The sequence below is a fragment of the Opisthocomus hoazin genome, chromosome 4 (assembly GCF_030867145.1).
Source record: "Opisthocomus hoazin isolate bOpiHoa1 chromosome 4, bOpiHoa1.hap1, whole genome shotgun sequence".
Classification (NCBI taxonomy): Eukaryota; Metazoa; Chordata; class Aves; order Opisthocomiformes; family Opisthocomidae; genus Opisthocomus; species Opisthocomus hoazin.
The window spans coordinates 31,545,585-31,570,390 of record NC_134417.1 but is presented as its reverse complement, the minus strand read 5'-3'; the positions used below and the strand labels follow the sequence as shown (position 1 = coordinate 31,570,390).

At 39.8% G+C, this 24,806-nt stretch overlaps 1 protein-coding gene across 1 annotated transcript in view; it reads right to left on the bottom strand.

Moving 5' to 3' along the window:
• Window positions 1-24,806, bottom strand: part of ICE1 (interactor of little elongation complex ELL subunit 1) — a 42,273-nt gene that overhangs the window by 5,484 nt on the left and 11,983 nt on the right. Inside the window, exons 8-16 of the mRNA XM_075418522.1 lie at window positions 23,790-23,872; window positions 23,483-23,522; window positions 23,340-23,396; window positions 19,867-19,956; window positions 19,730-19,783; window positions 11,653-12,005; window positions 6,305-11,059; window positions 4,456-4,624; window positions 1,225-1,385 (exon numbers count right to left, since the gene is read on the bottom strand). Of these exons, the coding sequence (XP_075274637.1) occupies window positions 1,225-1,385; window positions 4,456-4,624; window positions 6,305-11,059; window positions 11,653-12,005; window positions 19,730-19,783; window positions 19,867-19,956; window positions 23,340-23,396; window positions 23,483-23,522; window positions 23,790-23,872 (5,762 nt within the window). The remainder of the gene's footprint in view (window positions 1-1,224; window positions 1,386-4,455; window positions 4,625-6,304; window positions 11,060-11,652; window positions 12,006-19,729; window positions 19,784-19,866; window positions 19,957-23,339; window positions 23,397-23,482; window positions 23,523-23,789; window positions 23,873-24,806) is intronic.

Here is a 24,806-nt window from a genome sequence, read left to right as displayed (position 1 = left end):
ATCAAAAACAAACATGTACAATTCCATGCCATCTTCACTCAATCCACTGTAAACCTGCACTAAATCAGGAGGTTTATAGGGACTGTTGTTCCAGTGGTATCATATTAAATTCAGGGATGATTTCAGAGCTAAAAAAAGTAAATCATCACACTTTTTCCAATGGGTGCAACACCTAAAGGCTATGCTGACAGCAGTAAGCCTAGCTGCAGTCCCCAAGGCAGACGTGGACCAGCATGTTAGGATAGGGAATAGGTGAGCTATGAATCAAGATGAGTTTGTTCACTTGATATTTACAGAACTATGGCACTTCCACGAAGCAAGCCTGGCACTAATATGGGGTATTCAAAACTACCAAGGCCCTAGCCCTCAAGCAAACACACAAGCCTGTTACACAAACTCCCTCTCCAGAAGCAAGGTACCTCCAGCTTTCCATCTGCATGATATAAATTTGCTCCTACTGTACCAAGGTGTCTTAATTTTTCCTCTTTGCAACATCCCTTTCAGGACGGTAATATGTGCCTGCTGAAAACTGACAGAAATTACATTACTTGCCAAAGTGCTCAAAAACTTGAAGTCAAATCTCAAAAGTCCTTAGGTTCTTAACATTTGTCATCCTTCTTCTGCTGATGGTACTGACTGTACCATTGTAATTCTGCAGTTTTGTACTGATCATGCCAACTGCTTATGAAATAATTTGGCTGATTTTTATTTTTTTTATCATCAGTGGGCATGAGTCTTCCTCACAGAAAGATCATGAGTAAGAAGAGATAGGCTCATCTTGAAATTAGATGTGATAAATAATTACCTATTACATAGAGAACTGTGAAAGACAGACGAGCCCAATACATATCGAAAACCCCAACAAAACAAAACAGAAAACCCACCTCAAAGAACATCAAAGTCACAGTTCCACAGAGGGACAGAATTCTCTAGTCCAAGAACACTCCAGTCCAAGTTTAAAAACAACTAATATTTACTTTTAATGTTTAATAGAGGGATTAGTATTTAATAGGGAAATCAAGAAAAGCAGTGTGTTCTAGTAGGGTCTAGACAACCACAGAAAAAGGCCTGAAGCAGCACTGGTTGTGCAATTGTACAGTCTCCATGGGAGATTCACAGGGTATCTTCACTCCCTTCACCAGAAGTAAGCTGCTTGATCTGATTCAGCCAGCAAAGCGACCAGTGCAGACAAAAGCTGATACTGACAATGAAAGCAGACTTTACCTGTTCCCAGTTGAGATAAGCACTCAAACAGGCCAGCATCTCACTGCTTGCACTCTGCCTGACAACTAATTGCATAGCTTTGTTAATTGCACCTTCGAAGACAAATATGTCAGACCATACATTTGTGACAAATAAAATCAATTTTTCTGAGTCTGGAAAGTCTAAGAAAAAAAGAGAGAATAAAGTAAGTTTTTAACATTTCAAAACAAAAAAAATATATACTCAAGCATGAAAAGCTAGTACATTCTTCAGCAAGATAACTAGGAAAGAAAGTATAGAAGTCACGCAACAACTGCAGCCCAGGGAAGCGGAATCATACTAACACATCTCAGTCCTTCAGTAAGAAAAAAAGACACTAGAAAAAAACACATCCCCCCCTAAGCCAACTCCCCCATTGTAATTTCACTCTTTTATTTAAGGGGGCGCGAGGAGGGAAGGCTTCACTGGACATTGCTGTGTAACGACAGTGCAAAAGGACCTTTTCTTTTGCTTTTTAAGATTAGTCTCCCTTCATCTGTCCTTTAGTTCACTAAGGAGAGTGGTCCTGCAGCATTCAAACTGGATTCTTTTAGAATGAAATTAAACTAGGAGCTGCATTCCAGAAGCCTACCTAATACACTCCAGTCACAAATGAGAACCTTCATCAGTGGATCAAACTAGAGCTAGTCCAAAAGAAAAAAGTAATCCTCAGATGTGTAATAATGTGCAAATCAGGTCTTCAGTACAAATCCACAGTACTTGCTAACACCTTGCACCCATACACCTATGAAATCTACATGAAAAAAACCCAACTTTGTAAAGAACTTTCATACAATTCAAATACGAAATCTGATATTGCTCAGCAATTTTCCCAGACTCTATCAGGGAAATTATACATTATACAAGTTGTAAGTGAGTGTATACGAATGATGTATGTCAAAATTTGTATTTCCATAGACACAAAAAAGTGTGCTACTGATATGATTGAAGAAATCTCATTAATTAAATTAATTCAGAGCATGTATCTGACAACTATATATCCAGAACTATAAGAGCAAGAGAGGACAGAGTTCCAGGCCATCAAAAGGAAGCTAATAGAACCTTCTGAATACCAAAGCAGAGATCTTCAAGGCAAAATATTAAGATAAAACATGAGCGTGTAGAATGCAAGAATAAGCAAGAAGCAGATATTATTTTCATACACGAAATGTAATACTGCAATACATATGCCTGAAACACTATTGTCATTGTAAAAAGCTAAAAACAACAATAAAAACGGAAAAGCTAAATGTGTCTTCCTTTTTCACTTCAGCATAAGTTCTACATTTTTAGAAAGATCTTAACAACTAGAGAGCATATGAAAATACTTCAAATCAAGAAGCTTTAATGGATTCACTGAGCATAAAGAATTTACAGACTTCCATGCAGTGTCTTGGATGGACCTTCTCTACTCTGAATCCCCTCATCACATAAGAACAAACTTTTTTTTTGTCAGAACAAGGACTGTTGCTAATCTAGAATTATCTACATGCTGCAACTTGAATTGCCTGCCCATGAATCTGGATCACTTAAAAAATTCACTCAGAGATGATTAAGAGTTACAGGGGCATCAAAAGAAGAAAAGAAAAAAAAAGAAAAAAGGAGGGGAACAGAGAAGAGGTAAAAGGAAAAATAACCAAAGAAAGGTAACATTTAATTTATAGCCATTTAATGCAGAATACCTGAAAGAAGAACAGAACTCAAAAGGATGGACAATAAGTCAAGAGAACAGATGATGCAAGTCTAATGAAGTAGTGATGATGGTTTATAGTCAATTTGGCAATTGTGTAGCTGGGACATAGCTCACATTTGTGATGCCATAATTCTGACTGGAATTAATATGTGAAACCACATGAAAGAGAAAACCCTGAAATGAGTGCATTGTAATTAAATCAAAATAAACAAATTTTAAAAACCCAACCAACTCTTAAGATGTGTTTACAGCTGTTCACACTCAAAAGATAACAACAAAACCACAGAACAACCACAACAGGAATTTACGCAATTGGAAGTATAGAATGTAAAATCATTCGACGCAAATCTGCATTTAGCTACTGAAGTTTGGATCCTATCCAGAAAAAGAAAGAAAAGAGGGGAATGTTTAAGATTTGAAAGAGCCCACAAAAAGACAAAGTACCAAGGTACTGCAGAACAAAAGGCTTAATTGTTAATTCAGACTAAGAAAAGATATCTGACAAGTAATAGTTTCTGACATGGTTCAGTATTAAAACTATTAACATGAAAAAAATGAAAGAAGAGTTATGATGGACTGCATGAAGGAGAGAAAAACAGATAAGAAAACAAAAGAACCCAAGCAAAAACATCCCAACCCAACAAAAAAACCCACAATTAAGAACAAAATAAAATTGCAGTCCTTAATAAGATTAAAAAAAAGGAAAAAAGAAAAAAGACAGGGATGTTATACGGAAGACAACCACTAAATGAAGCAATCAAAAGTTGTAGCATTTTGCTCCTCAGTGCTCTCAAATTCTATTTTATTTTAATTTGAAACACAGATAGCAGTATACTGTTTTGAGCCCTGGATGGCTCAGTATTTTCAAACTAAGTGAAGTCCTGCCAGAACTAAGACTCTTAATTTAGTACAGTGATAGTATGTAAGCATTACCTTTGTTACCAGGAACAAAAGAAAGAGCGGAGAGGAAGGGAACCAAAATGCAAAAACCTCTCAACCAAGCAAGACTTTGGATAATGGGAAATTATAAAACTTTAAGGACGACAAGTTGTAGAAATGCACTGGTTTTGACAAGGTATTGTCCAACTCCTGACAGTATTTTAAGACAATATATGTTTTTAAATCACAGTTACTTTATGAATCAGTGCTTACTCAGTTAAAATAAGAAAATACTAATAAACAAAAAGTACAAAATTCCCTGGAATCCCATTATCATTTTGGAGGTGCTGAGGCAAAAATGAAAACACAGCAGATTCTAAATAAAATATTTCTTTGGAAAAATGAGTAGACTACTAAGAGCCCAGGTCATCACTAAATTGAGACACAGACGCGGAGGAACTGTGAGAAGGGAAATTTCTTCTAGAACAGTCTATTCTTCTGCACTCTAGAAAAAAGTTCTAAGGAAAATGTCCCTTCACCAGATTTTTGTTTCTTTGTTTTTACAAACATAATCATTCTGGAACACTACAGCAAAGACACACAGTGTATTTAAAATACAAGCCCACTAAGCCATACTATACCTTCTTTAAGTAGGCTATAGCAGAAAATGCGGGCTCTTTCCAAATCTCCTAACTGTCGACAAATTCCTGTATAGACTCGACACAAAGCCTGACTGAAATTGTGATTTGTGGTATTCTTCTGAGCCTTGAGTTTATTGAGAACAGCACGCAGGAAGGCCTCTGCTAAATGCTATAAGGCACAAAAAATGTTGTTAGACTATTATATACTTGAGAATATTTGATAACATTATAGTGGTATGACAAGTAAAAAGAACTGCTACCTTATTGCAAGAATACTGTCTGCATACATATAAAAATGCAGAAAATTAAATCAAAGGCAACCATTAAAAGAAAAAAGAGGAGCAACTTCCCAGAATATGTCTTAAACAGATGCGGAATAGGACTACTATTCTTTAAATATCAATTGTTTAGTTATGTGATTAAAAACTATCTTCCTTAAACAAAAAGTGAGGAGAGAATAGAGGAACCCCAATAACCCAGTCAGAGCAAATGGAGCACCCTGACTTGGCTGCTCCCAGAGCGGTCACAGCCTATTGTCCAGGTGTGACACTTACTAGATTAGCCAACAGCAGAGTCCCTCCCCAGATCACCTTACACTCCGCAGGAGGTGGGAAGGGGGTATTACTGTCTACAGTAACATGGGACTCAATCCAAGATACAAGGAAGGAGAATACTAGGGTTGTGCAAGACTTACTACAGGATGTTTAGAGGGAGGGCTAAAAGTGGGGAGTAGAACAAGAGGCTTAAGAAGCCAGGTGCTGTAGAGGCCACAGGTTTAGACTGGCTACCTGCAGACACCAGGGAGTCTGAGTGTTGGCTTCGCGAGGAACCAGAAGGTCCAAGCCAGCTACCTGAAAGACCAGAGGGTCAGATGCAGGTAAGGCCATAGGTCTGGACCAGCTACTGGAGGGATGTGTGTGTGCTTCTGTGTCTGTAAGTCTGTCAGTGCATGAGACAAGCGGGCAGAACAGGAGTCACCTACTGGATATACTGAGTGTCTCATGTTAGCTGCTGTATATATATGTATATATTTTCCACTACCAAGCTTTCACTCTGATCAGCCAGAGAAGGGAACAAGATTAGGCACATATTGTATGCATGCGTGCCTATTAGTACATACTGGGCCTTGCTACTGGCTGGACCTAAAAACATAAAGCTGCTGCAGCCTCCCTCCTATAAAGTTACCAGATTTGGCAACTCCTAATAAAGATGACCTGAGAACGCATTAGTAACTTCTGTGGAGAACTTCATTACGTTCAAGAACTGAAACAGGGCAAAATGCTGCCATGCATCAGTTGGTGAACTGCTCTGCTGCACATGACAAATTATCTATGAGAGAGACGGCAATTAAAGCAAATTTTTTCAACAGTGATGCTAAGCAAGTTCTGAGAAACAAATTAATGAAAGAGTTTTCCACTAAAATTTATTTGAACAACCTGATGTAGAATAATAAAGGTAAACATGGACTGAAAGGGTCAGTTACTATTGTATAGACAATGCAGTTTAAGTTATTTAATTGAAAAAACTAAAAAAGGTAATTGAACCTCACACTTTTAGAGGAACTCCTACAATTGTTAATGCTATCCACTACAAAAAAACGCTGCAAAAATAAAGCAAACATATTTACAAACGCAGTTTTGCATCCTGGGCATCACTGAACAGTAATATCTTGTGAAATTCTATATTTTCTTAAGTTATGCAAGTTTAGATGTCTGATAACCTTTCAAGATTACACTTTGGCACTGCAGATTGCCCGAACAATTGAGAATTCAAATACTGCATACTTATACTCTTTTCATCTGCACAGAAGTAATTCTTACAACACACGATTAAAAATTATGCTACTTACCTTGTTTTTAATACCAAATTCATAGACAACTTCTTTCTCTTCATCTCTCATTATTGGAATCTTTGAGATATTGCCAACATACATGTGACCTTTAATAACTGGTAACAAGTCAAAACAGGATTCAGCAATTTTCTTCAATGCCAAAGAAACTTTCTGGTAGTCAGAATCAATAACCTTCTTTACTGGTACTGATGCTTCTAAACTGGAGCTGTGTGCTGAATCGCTGATTTCACAGCTTTTGTCACAGAAAGCCTCCTGCATTTCAGAGACTGTATTTTTAGTATTTCCCATAGCAGCAATATCACTGGGCTCCAGCTTTGGTGGTTCACTGTCCAACCTCAGTCTCTTTGCACTTCTTGGCATAGATATTGGCAATAATGTCTGTTTTTCAAGATTATTTGATGAACTTGAAAACAATTGCTGATTTTGTACATCTTTTTTTTGACCTTTGCAACTACCAGATTTCAAACTGCTCCCGGTTTTAACAAAAGCAGTTGACGTAGATGCAATTTCTTTGAACCCCCCTATTTGAGCCACAGGTCCTGGCAAACTCTGGCTGTCTGAAAAAGCACATCGGTTAAGCTGAATATTGCCTTTCAGAATGTTTAGTGTCCTTGCCCTTGCAGACAGCTCTGGGTACATAGTGTCCAGTATTTTCACAGAGTTCTCCTGAGGAGCACCTGGAGCAGCACTATCAGCTGCAAACAGAGGAAATCTTCCTGGAACAGGAAGTGCATGCTTTGGAATGGAAGTACAAAATTTCAAAGGTGAGGAGCGAATCCTTCTACCTACTGCCATTTCTGAGGGTGAGGGAGGAGAAACCAAAAGAGCAGATTTTACCGTTGGAGTATCTGTTAACGGAGACATGAGAGGAGGAACAGGAGTTTCACGTAGTGGGGATATCAGGTCATCAAGAGGGGAAAGCAAAGAGGATTTACCAGTAGAAGACATCACTGGGGACATGGTACATGCAGCTTTTGGAGGAGTAGCAATCAATGGCAATAGCAAGGGGGGAAGAGGAGGACCCATCTCTTGCCTGATCTTATTTATAGTCTCGGATGAGCATTTTGTTGGCATAGAAGTATCAGCATTTGCAAGAACTGGCCGAGTTCGTCTGAGAGTCTTTGTTTTCCTTTTACCTTGAAACAGCCTTTTTGATAGCTTGGCATGCATTACTCGGGCAGCTGTCTTGGTTGAAACAGTCAGGCTTTCAGATGGTTCTTGCTCTTTGCTCTTTTTGAGAACAACATCCACACAAGACTCTGATTCCAACATACATAGCTTCTCAAATACTGTTTTTTGTGGCTCAGAAGGCTGCCTAATTGTCTGACCATTGCACTCTACATCAGATAGGGCTGGATTTGGAAGATATTCGACTAAGATGTTTTTTCTGCTGCTGCCATCTAGGATAACATCAGTGTTGTTTTCTCCTGTGTTGCAAGCAGTGCAAGTTTGATTATGATTATATTCTTCAAACACTGAGACCCCCGTATCAACACTGTGTATTAGACTTTGCTCCACATCTAACTGAAGTATTCCAGAATCATTTTCTTCTAAGAAATTGTCAAGTGCTAACCTTTTTGTATTTAATTTACTGGTTTTTACAGACTGTCTGCAAGCTTCTGAGAATTTGGTTAACATCTGGCATAGTGGTAATCTATTTTTTGAAGCATTTGGCATCACAGGGTTTTCTTTTGATGTCCCAGTTTTTAACTGACTTTCCTCGCTGTCTTTGATGCACCCAGCTCTGTTAGAATCTACCATGCATTCATTAGCACACACAGTATTTTCAGAGGTTACTAACATACACTCTCTCTTCCAAGAAGCTAAGTCTTTAGGATAACCCTCCCCAGCCTCACTTGACAACTCATTTGCAGTATCTGGAGAGGTTTTTCTTTCACAGTGTGTATCCATATCCACCATAGTTTCTGCTTTTAGACGACTAACTGTCAAAGTATTTCCCGAGTGCGTTGTTGAATGAAGTTCACGTACTTGGTAATCAGCATCAACAATTGCACGAGCTCCCAGAGCACTCATTGCAATTCTGGAAGCTCTTGGGTCCTTTCTGAACACAGGAACACATTCAGAACATTTCACATCTGCAACTTTTTGTGTAGAACAGTCTTTCTCTTCAGATTCATTGCTCTGCTCTGGCATACAAAAATCATTTTTAGACCTTTCCATAGTGTTTTTCCCAGATGCCTCAAAACTATTCAATTCTTTGCTGTCTCCCACAGCTATTAGTGAACCAGTTCTAGAAGGATCTGTTCTAACCTCCCACACAGAAGTCCTGCAGCCTGATTCTTGACAATCAAACTTTTGGAGAAGAAAAGTATTCTTATTATAAGAGTTTGCATCCGGGATCTGTGATTTAAGAGATGCCTGATGTTCTTTATCTACTGGCTGCTCCTTCTCATCTGGAATTTTCACTACATTTTGGTGTAAATATCCCCTCTCAGGGCAGTCCAGTTCTTTGCACATGTCTTTTTCAGCAGACAGGATCTCAGCACCCACTTCCAAGCCTTCTGAAGAACAGTTAAATGCACTACTCATAACGCAATTTTTATCTCCTTTGTTTTCCCACATACAGGAAAAAGCAGCTTTTTCTGTGAAATTAGTTTCAAAAAAACTGTCAACTTTCTGAAGACCAAAATGTAGATGAGGAGGCACTGTGGATTCCAAGCCAATTCCCACTTGCACAGGAGAATCTGTTTCTTCAGTATTTATACAGCTCATCTCCAACTCCTCTTGAGTAGAAAAAGCCAAGCCATTATTAAAATCAATTTCTGAAGTAGGCTGGCAGATGATCTCTGAAATATTACTGTCCTTCACAACATTCTCTTCCCAGTTAAAGGAACTGGAACAAGTCTCATTCACCAGTTCCTTGCTTTGTTTATTTAATTCCCCTTTTATTTCATCACATTTAACATTTTCAGTTACCAAGAACTGATTCACAGGTTTTGCAAACTGTGCCTGAAAAGTAAGATTATTTTCTAATAAGACAGATGCAATGGTATCCACTCTTTCTAACAACTCACTGCTTTCCTCTCCAAAATCTTCTGGATTAACTTTGAATTCAGCTTCTTGAGATTCAAACACTTCAAGGTTTTGAGTTTTGGACAACCCATGTTCTAATGTACTACACAGGTTTTCAGGTTGTTTTATTTCATCTTTCATTTTTGTAAAATCTAACACAGAAGATTCACACTTTGCTACACTGCTTTCTGCATCAATAATGCATGCTGTCTTTGGTAGTGCAAGTATACTTTTCAAATCTGACTTCCCTTGCAATAAATTACTACCATTTTCTTCCTGGTGTGGTTTGTCTTTTAAATATCCCTCCTCCTTTATATCTACTATTTTTCCATTTTCTGCACTATGCAGTAGCTCTGACGATTTAGCTAATTCGAGACCAGTTTCTCCATTAAATTTCATGGCTAGTTCAGTAGTCTCAGGTCTGGTGGTGTTAATGTCCTCAATTTTGAGCTTTTCATCATCTTTTGGAAAGGCTGACAAAGCAGTCATGTCCATACCTACATTTTTGTCTATGTCATCCACAGACAATGAATTTCTGATTCCTTCAATAGCAGATAAAGGTAAGTAATGTCGAGAGACTTTACCAGTCTCTGGTTCGCATTCTCTGTTCACTTCATCCTTTACTGTTTGCAAACATTGTTTCTCCAGTATCTCTTCACTGTCACATTTGATTTCAGAGTGCTGAGAGCATGCAGACACCTCAACAGCTCCAGCATCTGCCTCAGTTTCCTTCATTATTCCCTCCCCATCACGCTGTATCATTAGCTGTTTAGGACACTCCACTTCACAGGAGGATTTTGAACTACTGAAATCAGACAATACATTTTCAGGGAGCTCTCTCTCATTCTTTACCTCTGCACAGAGTCCTTTTTTCTGTCTTGCAGCTGTTCTTTCCTCTCCAATTATCACTTGTTTTATGCTATCCCCTACATCACTTGCCATATTAGTTACTTTGATTACATTTTTTGATTCATTTGCAATCACTTCATTCTCTATCAACACATCAGATTTCTCCTCAGAATCTTCACTTTGAAGCACAACGCATTGCTGAGGTGGCAAATGAGTAACATTTTGGGGAACAGATACTGCCCCAGGAGTTTCTCTCTCTCCTGATAATCCATTACTTTCTGCTTTCATTAATTTACAATCCTTTTCATGTGTAGCCTCATAATCAACAGCTCTGATTAAGATTACATTCTCCTTTGTTTGCTCTACCTCACTACATTTTTTCATCTGATTCCGAGACTTGAAATTGTGTAACATAAAATCAGCTGAAGAACCTCCCTCTTCACTGTGCATGTCTTCACTATCTCCTTTCTGTTCTTCGATGGCTTCCACTTTATGTGCTGTTGCTTCAGTTAGTTCTCTCTTCTCAGTTTCCATATTCTCAGAATCCTCCTCCAAAGAATCTTTGTTACTTTCCATGTCTGTAGTTAAAGTAGCAGCTTCAGCTTGCTTTGTTTCAGCATCACTCTCCTCCTTGCCTGACATATTTGGACCAATATGAACATTCTTTTCATTCCAACTCAGGTTAGCTGAGATTTCTGCATCAAGACCATGCTCACGTGATTTGCTCTGTTTGTTACACTCCTCATTGAGACTGAAAACATTACAACTCTGAGGCTGAACTTGGTCTTCTTGTAGAGTACCCTCCACTGCAGAAGCACTGCACTCAACTTCTTCATCGCTGGAACCTGTGACTTCTCCAAACAATGTATCCTTTAATGAAAAATACAAAGTTAGTATGCCAAAGCCTGGTATCAATTTTAAGATCTATTTCTCTAAACAAATACACTGATGGCCCTGACATGCAGTGGTTTTGAGATTAAGGCTGATCAACAGAATTACATCCTTCTCCATCGTTGTTCTACATAGCAAATGGAAAGTACCTCTGTGAAAAGTCAGAGAATTCTTCACCTACCTACTTGCATTCTAAGATTACTGGCAAACAACATTTGAGTAGGTTCCCCTTGACTTTCAAGCTGTGGAATTTTGCTATAAAAGCCAATAGGAGTTGGGACTGTAAGTCTGTGACACTGGGAAAAGAAATTATGACAGCAGTCGAGATGTGGGTGGCTTTGTTTTAAATACACTTCTGCAAATTACGTTTTGCCCCCTTCCACAGGCAGTATGCTAGAAGGTAAAAAAGTATCCATATGGATCTAAACACTCACACAGAGACCCTTTCAATGCATGAGTAACTAATACTGATACTAAAAAAAGAAAAAGGCAGCTCAGGAATATAAAATCATTATATTTGCAGTAATTATATGACCAAGTTAGTACCAAGACAGACATATCCTGAAACTCACCTGTGTAGCTAGTGGTGACAGCTGTACTGGAGAAAGTAGAGCAGGGAGAGGCCTGGCCCAATTCAGTATCTCCATCACATTTCCACCTGGGCCCTTTTGCTCCTGATCAGAGAAGTCCGAACTGCTGTGTGCCCCATCTGTCTGTGTTACAACATCTACAATTTTATCCTCACCAACATGGAGACATTCTTCAGCAGTCCAGTTCTCAACACAGTCACCTCCAAAGCGCTCAGTACTTGTTTGAAGTTGCATGGCTGTTACAGAATTTTGCTTTCCAGCACTTTTTAGCGAAAAATACCAAGACGGTGTTTTGCCATAACACTTCCTGATCTTTTGATGGATTTGTACAGTTTCTAAGACACAAAAATATTGTTAAATTTTTTTTCCCTCCCATTTTTCTTTATAGAGATAATACATCGTAGTAATAAGAATGCATTACCCTCTTTTCAAATGATGTTCCCACAGACTAGTAATAAGCATTTAATGTCACTTTCAGAAATTTTTTCCTTACAGAGATCAGATGTTATTCACAAATAACTCTTTTTTTCACAAAAATGGTATATGTATGTCCTAAGAGCTCCTCTCCCACTTTCTGACTTGAATCATTAAGACTATTCTTCCCAATTTTTCTTCTCAAGAAGCAGCATACTGGGTAGCACTGAAGGTCCATACAGCTCAGTTTTAGCCCGGTAACAGATGTTCAGGAAAAGCAGGACAAGCATGCAGTGACATTCCACACTCAGGCTGTAATTCTCAGCTTAAAGCAACCTGCAGCTTTGAGCCAGCAGCTGCACTTTCAGGCCAGTTACAGTTATACCCTGCCATAAACACAGTCAGGGAGGTCTTAGCTGTATTCCTAGTTTCATGATTTAACACGCATATGCTTTTAAAGTATTTGTTCTTTAAATTTCAATATTGAGTCTAATAATACAAGAGATGTGACTTAGTGAAAGCTAAACCATTGAAAAAAACTTTCTCTGAAGTGAGGTTCCCACGCACTACATACCTATGCGCAAAGGGGTTTGAACCACTAAGACAATGAAAGATACTGAGCAGCTGACAATCCTTCCAAGATAATGTCAACTATACCAGTTTTACACAGTTATTCTAGCAGCAAGAAAGCATGTCCAAGCGCTCTGTGTGATTCTTTGCATGGTATGTTTGGTTTGTTCCTTTTCAAATCACACTTTTTATTCTTACACAGTAACCTATTTCTTATGTATGCAGACAAAACACATCCCCCCAGGAAAGTCTAAACATTAGAGACAAAGAATTTAAATATTTATTATAAGTGTGCTAGATACTTTTAACAGTGAAAAGATGGCCCAGTTTTCTGAAATTTAAACACTGTGATTTTATAAAAAGAAAATATGACCTCCAATAAAACAGTAGAAATCAACAATCCCAAAATCCCAGTGTGCCACACGGAACTAGAACCTATTCTGTAGTATTTGCAATTCTTATACGACATTTGTTAGTGTGATCTTGTTTATAGTGCTGACAAACACTACTGGACACAGAATCAGCAGTATTCAAGCAAGAGATCAAGCGTATTGTGAGTACATCCAAGTACCATCCCACAGTATAAAGAACAGCACATGTACAAAATGGTTTGGAACAGATGATGTCATTAGCTGGCAGATGTCATTGCTGAGCCACATTCCATCATCTCTGAAAGGTCCTGGACAGAAGAAGTGCCCACGGACTGGAGAAAAGCCAGTGTCACTCCAATCTTCAGAAAGGGCAAGAAGGGGGACCCAAGGAACTACAGGCCAGTCAGCCTTACCTCCATCCCAGGAAAGATGATGGAACAGCTCATTCTGGAGGTCATCATCAAGCAAGTGGAGGAAAAGGTTACCAGGAGTTGTCAACATGGATTCAACAATCATGCTTGACCAGTCTGATAGCCTTCTGCGATGGCATGATTGGCTGGGTAGATGAGGGGAGAGCCGTGGATGTTGTCTACCTTGACTTCAGCAAGGCTTTTGACACAGTCTCGCATAACATCCTCATAGGCAAGCTCAGGAAGTGTGGGCTGGATGAGTGGTCAGTAAGGTGGATTGAGAACTGGCTGAATGGCAGAACTCAGAGGGTTGTCATCAGCGGCGCTGAGTCTAGTTGGAGGCCTGTAACTAGTGGTGTACCCAGGGGTCAGTACTGGGCCCAGTCTTATTCAACTTACTCATCAATGACCTGGATGAAAAGTTAAGAGTGTACCCTCAGCAAGTTTGTTGATGACACCAAAATGGGAGGAGTGGCTGATACACCAGAAGGCTGTGCTGCCATTCAGGGAGACCTTGAGAGGCTGGAGAGTTGGGCAGAGAGGAACCTGATGAAGTTCAACAAGGGCAAGGGCAGGGTCCTGCACCTGGGGAGGAAAAACCCCTGCACCAGTACAGGCTTGGGACGGATTTGCTGGAGAGCAGCTCTGCGGAGAGGGACTGGGTGTGCTGGTGGATGACAAGTTGACCATGAGCCAGCAGTGTGCCCTGGTTGCCAAGAAGGCCAATGGCATCCTGGGGTGCATTAAGAAGAGTGGGACCAGCAGTCTGAGGGAGGTTCTCCTCCCCCTCTACTCTGCCCTAGTGAGGCCCCATCTGGAGTACTCTGTCCAGTTCTGGGCTCCCCAGTTCAAGAAAGATGAGGAGCTACTGGAGAGAGTTCAGCGGAGGGCTATGAGGATGAGGAGGGGACTGGAGCATCTCTCCTACGAGGAAAGGCTGAGGGAGCTGGGCTTGTTTAGCCTGAAGAAGAAAAGGCTGAGAGGGGACCTTATAAATGCCTATAAATATCTGCAGGGTGGATGTCAGGAGGATGGGGCCAGACTCTTTTCAGTGGTGCCCAGCGACAGGACAAGGGGCAATGGGCACAAACCGAGGCACAGGAAGTTCCATTGGAACTTGAGGAGGAACTTCTTCACTCTGAGGGTGACGGAGCACTGGAACAGGCTGCCCAGGGAGGTTGTGGATTCTCCTTCTCTGGAGATATTCAAGACCCGCCCGGACAAGGTCCTGTGCAACCTGATCCAGGTGACCCTGCTTCGGTAGGGGGGTTGGACTAGATGATCCATAGAGGTCCCTTCCAATCTCATCACATTCTGTGATTCTGTGATCATATATTGATTTAATTGGCACAAACTGCATTACGTTCATGGAAAAAAAAAAAAGTTTGCTTCATTATTGCTGTTGGTGTTTATCTGCTACTAGAACTTGCAGAGATACTCCTGAAGCAACATCAATGGTAGTATCAGATTTGAAAATACTCATTTAAATCAATAGGTGAAAATAACCTCCCAGAGATCTGTCTCCCAATAACCTTCAAGCACATTCTGATATGTTGGCTCCACTAAAGGTTTTAGTAGGAAAACTGATCAAAACCCCTACTTCCAAGATCCATCTCAGTCAATTCATATAGCAGCTCCATATCAAAATCTCAATTGCTGCAATAGACAGCAGGAAGAGGGAGAAACTTTTCAGGGTCTTATCACCCCATTTTCCCCAAAGATATGCAAGCTCCGATATCTTCTTTGGTCAAAGCATCATCTTACAAGTTTTAAGATCGCACACTGTTTTATAAATACCTTTACAAGCTACAGTCACATACAGCTTCCAGGATATTCTACATCTTGTCACGAAAAACCTAGATTCCTTTTACAATTCGAGTCCCATTAGACCATTCAAGGGAAAAGAAGATCCTTTGCAAGCAGGAACAAAGAAAAGACGAAAAATTCAGAACATGGTTCTCTCTCAGATATAATTTTATCTTAATTATATTTTAGATTTCTTTCATGCTCCTTTGTGCCAACCAGTTCTAAGCTGAGAACTTTCTCCACACTGAAGTGGAGAGAAACACACAATTCCTTATTTTGCCCCTCGGAGAACTTCAATTAGACTATTGCACAGAACTACACAATAGTACCAAGTTATCAGGAACTTTATATCCTATCTAGGAAAAGCCTTACTGATATCGAGCCCCCCTCATTGGAAGGATCCTCTCAAAGATCCTATTTCACAGACAAATTTTACTTTGTCCAGGGAACTGCACTCTTTTTCATTATCTCACTTACCAAAATTATTAAGTTTTGTCCTCAAATCTACAACCTTGAATCTAGTCCACATGGCTTCAAACTCTTGCACTGCTGCCTTCTCCCACTTCTGAGAGAAGGTTAAGATTACTCTGATCTGAAAACACCATCAAAATCTACCACACACTACTGTGAAATACTTCCTTGATAAAGAATGGAGGACAGCACAGATGAAATAAGCAATCCAATGCTAACACTGGTTGCCTTGATACTAGACAAATTGAATTTTATAATTCACATCTTTGCTCCTGATTGTCCACGTTGCAGGGCAATTCACTGTTGCAAAACAATGTTCTCTTCTCTCCCAAACCTAAACAACAAAGCAGCTTTCTAAAACCAGTTTTGGTTTTTTTCTCCCAAAAAGGAGGACCATATTAAGATGCTGGATATATTACCAAAATAATTAATCTAGTCACAGAACCTCTTCTGGTTTACAGCAAAAACTCATCACTATCAGCACTGTGACTGCAAATATCTGGCAGTAGCAACTGCACACTTCTCAAACACAAACAGGAATGCTTCTCTGAGGAAAATTCCCTCCATAGAAGGTTTCTAATGTCCTGCCCACAACCCTCGATTTTCAACCTGTTTCTAATTATGTGAATTTCAGGATGTTTTATACACTAGCTATTCTTTAGAGCTACAGACAGTATTCTGTCTTTCAAGACAGCAAATCCACAGATCCCATCATATGAAACAAATAATTAGGGTGAACACACTGCATACCTGAAAATAAATGTGCAAAGCTACACTACCTAAAAAGATGTTATCTTGAGAGATTTTCATATGGTCTTAAAGACAGAAAAGAGGTCTGCTTCTTCAATCAACTCACATCCTACAAACTTTAATCTCAAGACCATAAAACATACAGGTCTTAGGGATTCAGTCCTTTCTCTGTATTTGACAGGTAATGCCACTGCCTTGTATCTCCTTTTACCTGATATTAAAGCAGACACCAAGGTACCTCCAGCATGCTCTTTTCCATCCCTGCTCTTAACATCTATATGGAGCTTCTCCCCTATCCTGGATCCCCAAATGAAAAGGAAGATCAGATAATCACAGAATCACAGAATGGTAGGGGTTGGAAGGGACCTCTGTGGGTCATCTAGTCCAGCCCCCCTGCCGAAGCAGGGTCACCTGGACCAGGCTGCACAGGACCTTGTCCAGGCAGGTCTTGAATATCTCCAGAGAAGGATAATCCACAACCTCCCTGGGCAGCCTGTTCCAGTGTTCCGTCACCCTCAGAGGGAAGAAGTTCTTCCTCATGTTCAGACGGAACTTCCTCTGCTTCAGTTTGTGTCCATTGCCCCTTGTCCTGTCGCTGGGCATCACTGAAAAGAGTCTGGCCCCATCCTCCTGACACCCACCCTGCAGATATTTGTAAGCATATATTAGGTCCCCTCGCAGCCTTCTCTTCTTCAGGCTAAACAAGCCCAGCTCCCTCAGCCTTTCCTCGTAGGAGAGATGCTCCAGTCCCCTCCTCATCCTCGTAGCCCTCTGCTGGACTCTCTCCTCCTCATCTTTCTTGAACTGGGGAGCCCAGAACTGGACAGAGTACTCCAGATGGGGCCTCACTAGGGCAGTGTAGCGGGGAAGCAGAACGTCCCTCGACCTGCTGGCCACACTCCTCTTAATGCATCCCAGGATCCCATTAGCTTTCTTGGCAGCCAGGGCACACTGCTGGCTCATGGTTAAGATGGATACAGCTCTATAGTAGGCCAGATTTAGCTCAGAACCCTGTTATATATATACTACTTGAAGAGGTTCAGCTCCTCCCAGATGTGGTCTTCCTATCTTTCCTCAACTCCTCTGTCCATAAGCCTGCATGCGAACAATGCATGTTGGAAAATCCAAATCACAAAATCTTCAGCACTGAGCTGCAAGCTTCATCAAATGCTTCTTCACATGCCCATTCACCATGTAGGTGACTTGATGCTCAAATTACATGGAAAACAAGTTTAAAAAACCAGGCATGTCTTATTAACCTCAGATTATTGTCTAAGGTTATGGTCTGGTGGTCAACTGCAGGTACAGTCAACATCATTACCAGCAGATTTGTAACAATACTACCAGGATCGAGCAAAAATGCTTTTAAATTAAGTTTGGCAAAACCTCATTGTCTTATGAGGCTTTCACAATGGCACATTTCTTGGAAAACGCATGAATGGAAAGCCTGATGAATCTTCCATTTTTCGTAGATGAACACGTTCTTCAAGAAAGCCATTCAAAGTGCTATCAACCTTGGTGGAACAGAGAAGGCACTGACTGTAATGCAAAGCTTTGGATATCTTACAGCACACTTGAGTGTACTAAGAAATCAGCCAAAGAGGTATCTTACTAAAAGGCTAGATCCAGGCAGACCGATGAACTGACATTCTCTGGAAAAGATGCTTCAGCAATACTACCATCAAGCTGATTTGTTCTCTAAGATGACACTATTGTAATATGGGACAAGAAATTAGGACAAACTTGCTAATATTCTCTTTTTTTTTTGGTAGAAGATTGCAACTGTAAACACAAGCATTTTGCTGTTATGAATCCAAAGTAATTACCACTTCCATGAGCGCCAGAACAACAAGATGGCAGTTCTAGGCTTAAAGAGGGGAAAAAAGCAAACCCAAAGGAACAGAAAGTAAGATGTATTTCTACAATATCTAGCCACTTCAACAAAAGCAAAAGAAGGATTGACTAGAAGTGACTGTTGAGGACAATTGCTTCCATTTGTGAAAATGCTGTAGTTTCCTTGAGAAGACAAAAATAGGAAAGATGGGACAGGACTCCTGGAATATAAAGTTCCCCTTCTTGGGAAGAGGATGACACTAGAACCCAGTACCCCTCAAATCACCCTTATTTCAAACTCTTCAGTTTCTTGTGCTTATTCTTGTCATTTCATTGACACTTGATCAAGAAATCAAACTCAGAATCGCAGGGGACAACTGTCTAGCTCAGTTTTGGAGCTGAAGCCACAGATTTGCTGCATTAAACTGGTGGGAGTGAGACTGATAAACTGGCTTATAAGCTGGTCCTTATATCTTGGCACCTCTTAAGTGGATTCCACTGGAACACAGTCTGAATTTAGATTCACTGGGATCTACACTGGTAGCAGACTTTCAGACTTAACAGGGTGGTTAGACAGGATAACAGTTCACCTTCAAAGCTCTTAATAAGGCAGGGTACTTATCCCAGACAGTATCACTATGGCTTGAGTTACAGAAAACCGAAATATTAGAGAAAATAAAGAAAAATGAAAGATTAATAAGCACACTGTGGAGAGACAACTACAGGAATACCAATGCAGTTTCAAGGCACCTATTACTGTTGAGGACAGAAGGAAAGTAACATCTCTTATGTGAAGTCAAAGCAGTTCAAGTTTGCTGTGAATGTGCATGTGGATAACTACTCAGATATTTTTTTATTATCATACTGAACATGACGTTACAAAACTAAAGCTATCACCAAATGATACATTTTGTTTCTCTGTATCATAAATATGAAAATCAATGCACTGTTCTCTATTATTATTCAGGCAGGTATGAATGAAGAAAATGGTGGCAATAGCTTCTTAGATTTTACAATCTAACTATGTTACCATGTGTTTTTTTCAGACTAAAAAGAGCTTGCATCCTGTAATTCACATTATATATTGCAGTTTGTAATGATATAATAATTAATGTATAAACACAAGAGGTGAGTTTTGACTACGTAGAAATATTCAAAGCAGCTGATAGTAAAAGAATTTGATTTCTCAGTTGCAACAGCAGACTACAACAGCCTTTATTTAGAAAAGCATTCCAGTTCACTTGGCTGTTCAAACTAATATTTGCAATTATTTTCAAATTCTAACCACACATGTACCTGACCAGACAATCACTAAGGAAAGTATTTAAGTCTGTCAAAGAAGTGTTACACAAACAATACCCAATCTGATGATATCCCAGTAAGACTAAATTAACGCACTCGCATATTAATAAATTCACATTTACTGGAACCTACCTTCTGTAACAGTCAGTCTTCTTTTTTCAGGCCGTGCCTTATCCTGAACAGAAGCTGAAAAAACATATCAATATTTGGTATTGGTCAAAAAAAGAGACAGCTTCAATAAAATGCCAAGACTTTGCATGCCATCTCACCCAAGACAGGAACATTTTCCTGATTCTCTCTTTTTCCTGCTGCACTGTCAATGCACATCCAGAGTTCTTCTAACAAGAGCTTGATTTTTTCTGTTAAAATAAATATTTTTATAAATTGAGTAAAACCTCAGTTGCTCAGAAAGTAAAGAATTTATGTTTGTTTTTACTCAGAACACAGACATGCCTACAATGAAATACAAAATACCCGTAACAAGAATTAAGACAAGGGACATAGGGGCACTTTAGCTTCAGAGAAAGAGAAATGCTAGATGCCATTGAGGGAATGCATCCTGCATTGGCCATAGTACACAGCAGACTGAAGGAACAGTTGCAGAATGGTTTAGCGTTTCCTTTCTACAGTCAGGGTGGCAGAAAGTTGTGGCAGCCCCCAGAGTAAAATGTAAAACCAGATTTGAATGTAGCATTAGTGAAATTAAACAGCATTCTAAAACAACTCAGGTGACATGAACACAAATGGGGGAGGAAATCTTTTAGGTATTTACATCACATTCTTTCTTTATGCCCACTCAGTAGTAACTCATCTTAGCCTTACCATAGTGTAACAGCACATTAAATGTATCTGAATTAATTATAAGGCCACAACATTAGTAGACATTGTCTGGAGTCCTAGCAGCACCATTGCTAGAAGAGACAGTAGAAATAGACCAAAAACTCGACAAAATACACAAGCAGCTCACCTACTTATGCCAAAACTATCTTCAGATTCAGTGATAAGGAACTGAGATTACTGGGTTTGTGACAATTCCATAAGTCAAAGACCATAGCAAACTGCTACCATTTTATGAATAGACATATTTGTCCTGGCTTTGGCTGGGATAGGATTAATTTTCGCAAGAAGCCAGGAGGGCTGACCCAAACTAGCCAATCAAATAGGGTATTTGATACCATGTGATGTCATGCTTGGTGTTTAAGTGGGAGAGCAGGCCAGGGCAGGGTCATTTGCTACTCAGGAACGAGTTGAGCATTGCATGGTCAGAAAATTGCACTCCGCATATTCTTTTTATTAGTATTCTTCTTGTTATTTTCTTCTCCCTTTGCTGTTCTGTTAAAAGTGTTTTTATCCCAACCCAGGAGTTTTGCTTTTTCCTTCTGATTCTCCTCCCAATCCCATCAGGGCAGAGGAGTGAGAGAACAACCACTTGGTTCTTTGTTGCCAGCTAGGCTAAACCACAACAGTCCTTTCTGGCACCTAGCATGGAGCATGAAGGTGTGAGATAACAGCAGGTCTGACCAGAGTGTGTTAAAACAACCTCACAGACAACTGGGCTGAAGAGCATGGCATGGAACATGTATATCACGTCCCCCATCATAGAATGGTTTGGGTTGGAAGTGACCTTAAAGATCATCTAGTTCCAACCCCCCTGCCATGAGCTGGGACACCTTCCACTATCATGCACCAGCCTCTGGGAAGATCAAATGATACAATGGACTGCTAAAAAGTACACAGAGAGCAATGGCTGGTGGGACCTTAAACATTGGGATGCTCATTTAGCAAAGGCCACCTGGTTAGTCAACACCAAGGGATCTACCAACCGAGCTGGCCCTGCCCAGTCAAGACTTTTATATACTGTAGAAGGGGATAAAGTCCCTGTCGTGCACTTCAGAATATATTAGGGAAGACAGTCTGGGTTACTCCTGCCTCAGGCAATGGCAAACCCATCCATGACGTTGGTTTTCCTCAAGGACCTGGGTGTGCTTGGTGGGTGATGTGGACGGATGGGGAAGTCTGATGTTTACCTCCACAAGATTTGATTTTTGCTGAGAATAGCCAATAAATTAAATTGCATGATGCTAATTGGTAAATAACCCTGCCACTGTATGTCATCACTATTACAGTACTATACTACACTACTATATGCCCTATCAATGGCATTACAGTAAGAATCATACAAACTAAAGCAGGACACTGAGCAAAGGTGCAGCGGTAATAGAACTAGACCTGGCTTCAGCAACTGATGCCCAGCCACTTCCTCAAGATCGACATCTTCAACCTTCAGACTGTGGGCATGGACCGTGCCAGATATGCTGCATCCAGAGCTTGCAGCTGGTGTGTGACCATCCAACACCACACATCATCACTCCTGCCCTGAAAGAGTGTTATGACAGATGGAGCCCAAAGTCATGGATTAAATGAACTCAGCAGTCATTTTAGAGGGATGAGAACTAAGGGAACATCTCTGTGTGTGTGTGTATTATATATATATAAAAGACAGGGAAAGTGATGGTGATAAATCGGGAAGTGTGGGACCTGGGCATGATGTAGATAGTATAGAATAAGTGGTGGATATGTCCTGGGTTTGGCTGGGATAGGGTTAATTTTTGCAAGAAGGCAGGAGGTCTGACCCAAACTAGCCAATCACACAAGATATTCGATACCATGTGATATCATGCTCAGTATTTAGGTGGGGGAGCAGGCCAGGGCAGGATCATTTGCTACTTGGGAGCGAGCTGAGCATCGGGCGGTGAGAAAATTGCACTCTTATGTTCTTTTTATTAGTATTCTTGTTGTTATTTTCTTCTCCATTTGCTGTTCTGTTAAAGTGTTTTTATCCCAACCCACAAGTTTTGCCTTTTCCTTCCGATTCTCCTCCCAGTCCCACAGGGGGAAGGAGTGAGAGAGCAACCACGTGGTCCTTTGTTGCCAGCTGGGGCTAAACCATGACAACATTAAAAAAACATCAGCACATAAGAGGAAAATCTGCCAAATTTTGCAAGACAGCTAGTAACAACACTAACAATTCCTCATCAGTAATAAAGCCTTGCTGCTATTTGAAGCTTAAATTAGCGGTCAGATATTAATTTTTCCATTTTTCCGTTACTTAAAAATTAAAGGATGAAATTGGGTACCAATTTAGTACAATCCAAGAGGCAGTAAATGCTTTTGTATCTATGCCAAGATACACAAGAACTGACAAGGTCTACCTTTTTCAGAGAAGTTTAATTTTGACAACAAGCTTTATATACAAATATTGCACAGTACTCCTTTTGCCTGAAAACTGCATTCAGATATTCTAAACAATTCAAAATCAATACCAGTATTTTAAAAGCCTGCAAAAATGCAAAAAATAAATTTGCTTTAAGTTGGCCTCAGTATTTTAGAGGAAGTTTAGGAGGAGTTTGCTCCATGACATAGTTAGATTCAGATAATTTGCAGCAGATATTTTAGATCATTAGGGGAAAAAAAGGTCAATAAGATAAGAAACAGGCATCCTGGATTTCCACTTGATTTACAGATCATCACATAGAAACTGTAGCAGATTACACTCCTATGTTCTGTCTTTTGTTTTGCATGCTTCCTTTATGATTTCAGTGAACTTCAAAGACAACGAGATTGTTTGTGTTTCTCTCACTTTTGTCTGTATCCTCTGTCTCCAAAAATGCAAATCTAGCAGAGTTACAATAAATTCAAACAGTTGGTTCCACATAGAGAATAGTCTTGCAAAAAATCTTACCTTTGTCTATATCTGTTGTGATATCTTCACTTGAACTCTGGGTCTCTGCATGCTTAACTATTAAAAAGAGGAGAGGGGAGGAAAGGAAATGTTCAAATGGAACAACACCACACATAACTGTGAAGGCAAAGGTGAACACTTACCTTTTCTGCACTTCTCTTTAAGTACACCATCAAGTTTTCCCTGTTAAAATTAAATAATGTTAATTTTTCATGCCATACATAGTTTATAGAACATCTACTCTTAATTAGCATGAAATCTAAATCAACATTTCAAAGGTCATGTTTCAGTTGGAAAATTTCTATCTCTTAAGGTGAATTGCTATGTTTAGTTACTCAATATCCCCAACAAATGTAATTTTACTATTTCAGTACCTGGTTACTAGTAGCTTCCCTTTTTTCCCCCAAAAATACTAAAAGAAGCTTCATCCAAAAGACAGGAAAGTCTTACTTGTGCCTTCTTTAACTCCTTTTCAAGCCTTTTCTTTTCAGTTTTCAGTTGTCTCAAGTCCTGCGTATGCTTTGTTGCAGCCTCTTCACGAAAGAGAACCAAAATTCAAGTTAGAAACTACAATATAAGACACAACTAATTTAAGTAATATTGGTCACCACTTTGCAAATCAAATTATCACGAAAAAAAAAACCACTCTGCCAGAATCTGAGTTTTTGGGAGCAAGAGGGTAAAAAAACCTTGCTGCCACGTAGTGGAACTCCAAAATGCTCAGTGAAATAAACACTCAGTACCTGTACTTCACAGTAGGATTTGGGCAATTGCTAACAGATACAAGTCACTCAGTTCGTTGTACTTTAAATTGTGGTAAGCACAGCTATAACTGTGCCATGAATGAAAATATTTGCCTTGCCAACTAAAAGTACAGCAAGTTTAGTATCAGAATGCTTTACACATATCCACCCTCTACTACAAGAAAAACAGTGTCAGAAGGCAAGTGCTTTATCTCTACTTAAAAACAAAATAAACCAATCAAACAAACCAAAAACCAATTGCCAGATTATTTAAAAATCAGAAAGCATGTGTCATGATCACTACATATTTAAATATAATCATAAACATGACTAGAAGAATTCTGCCAAGACTATCAGAATGCTGGAGCACATGCTCTATGAAAACAGGCTCGTTGAACTAGACTTAATTAGCTTGAGAGGATAAAAAAAAAACAAACAACAAACCAACAAGAAAACGTAGAAGGGATCAGAGAGCAGCTTTCCTGTACCTACAAGGAGGTATCAAGATGGAATAACTGTTCAGTGGTGCATGGTGGAAGGACAAGAGACATCAGGCGTAAGTTGAAACCAGAGAGTTTCCAACTGGCTATAAGGAAAAACTTTTTCACCATGAAGACAGTCATGCAGTGAAAGCAGTTGCCTGGACAGGCTGGGCAGAGTCCATCCTTTGAGGTTTTCATGACCAGAAGTTCCCTTCCAACTTCATTTACACCATGTGCTTAAG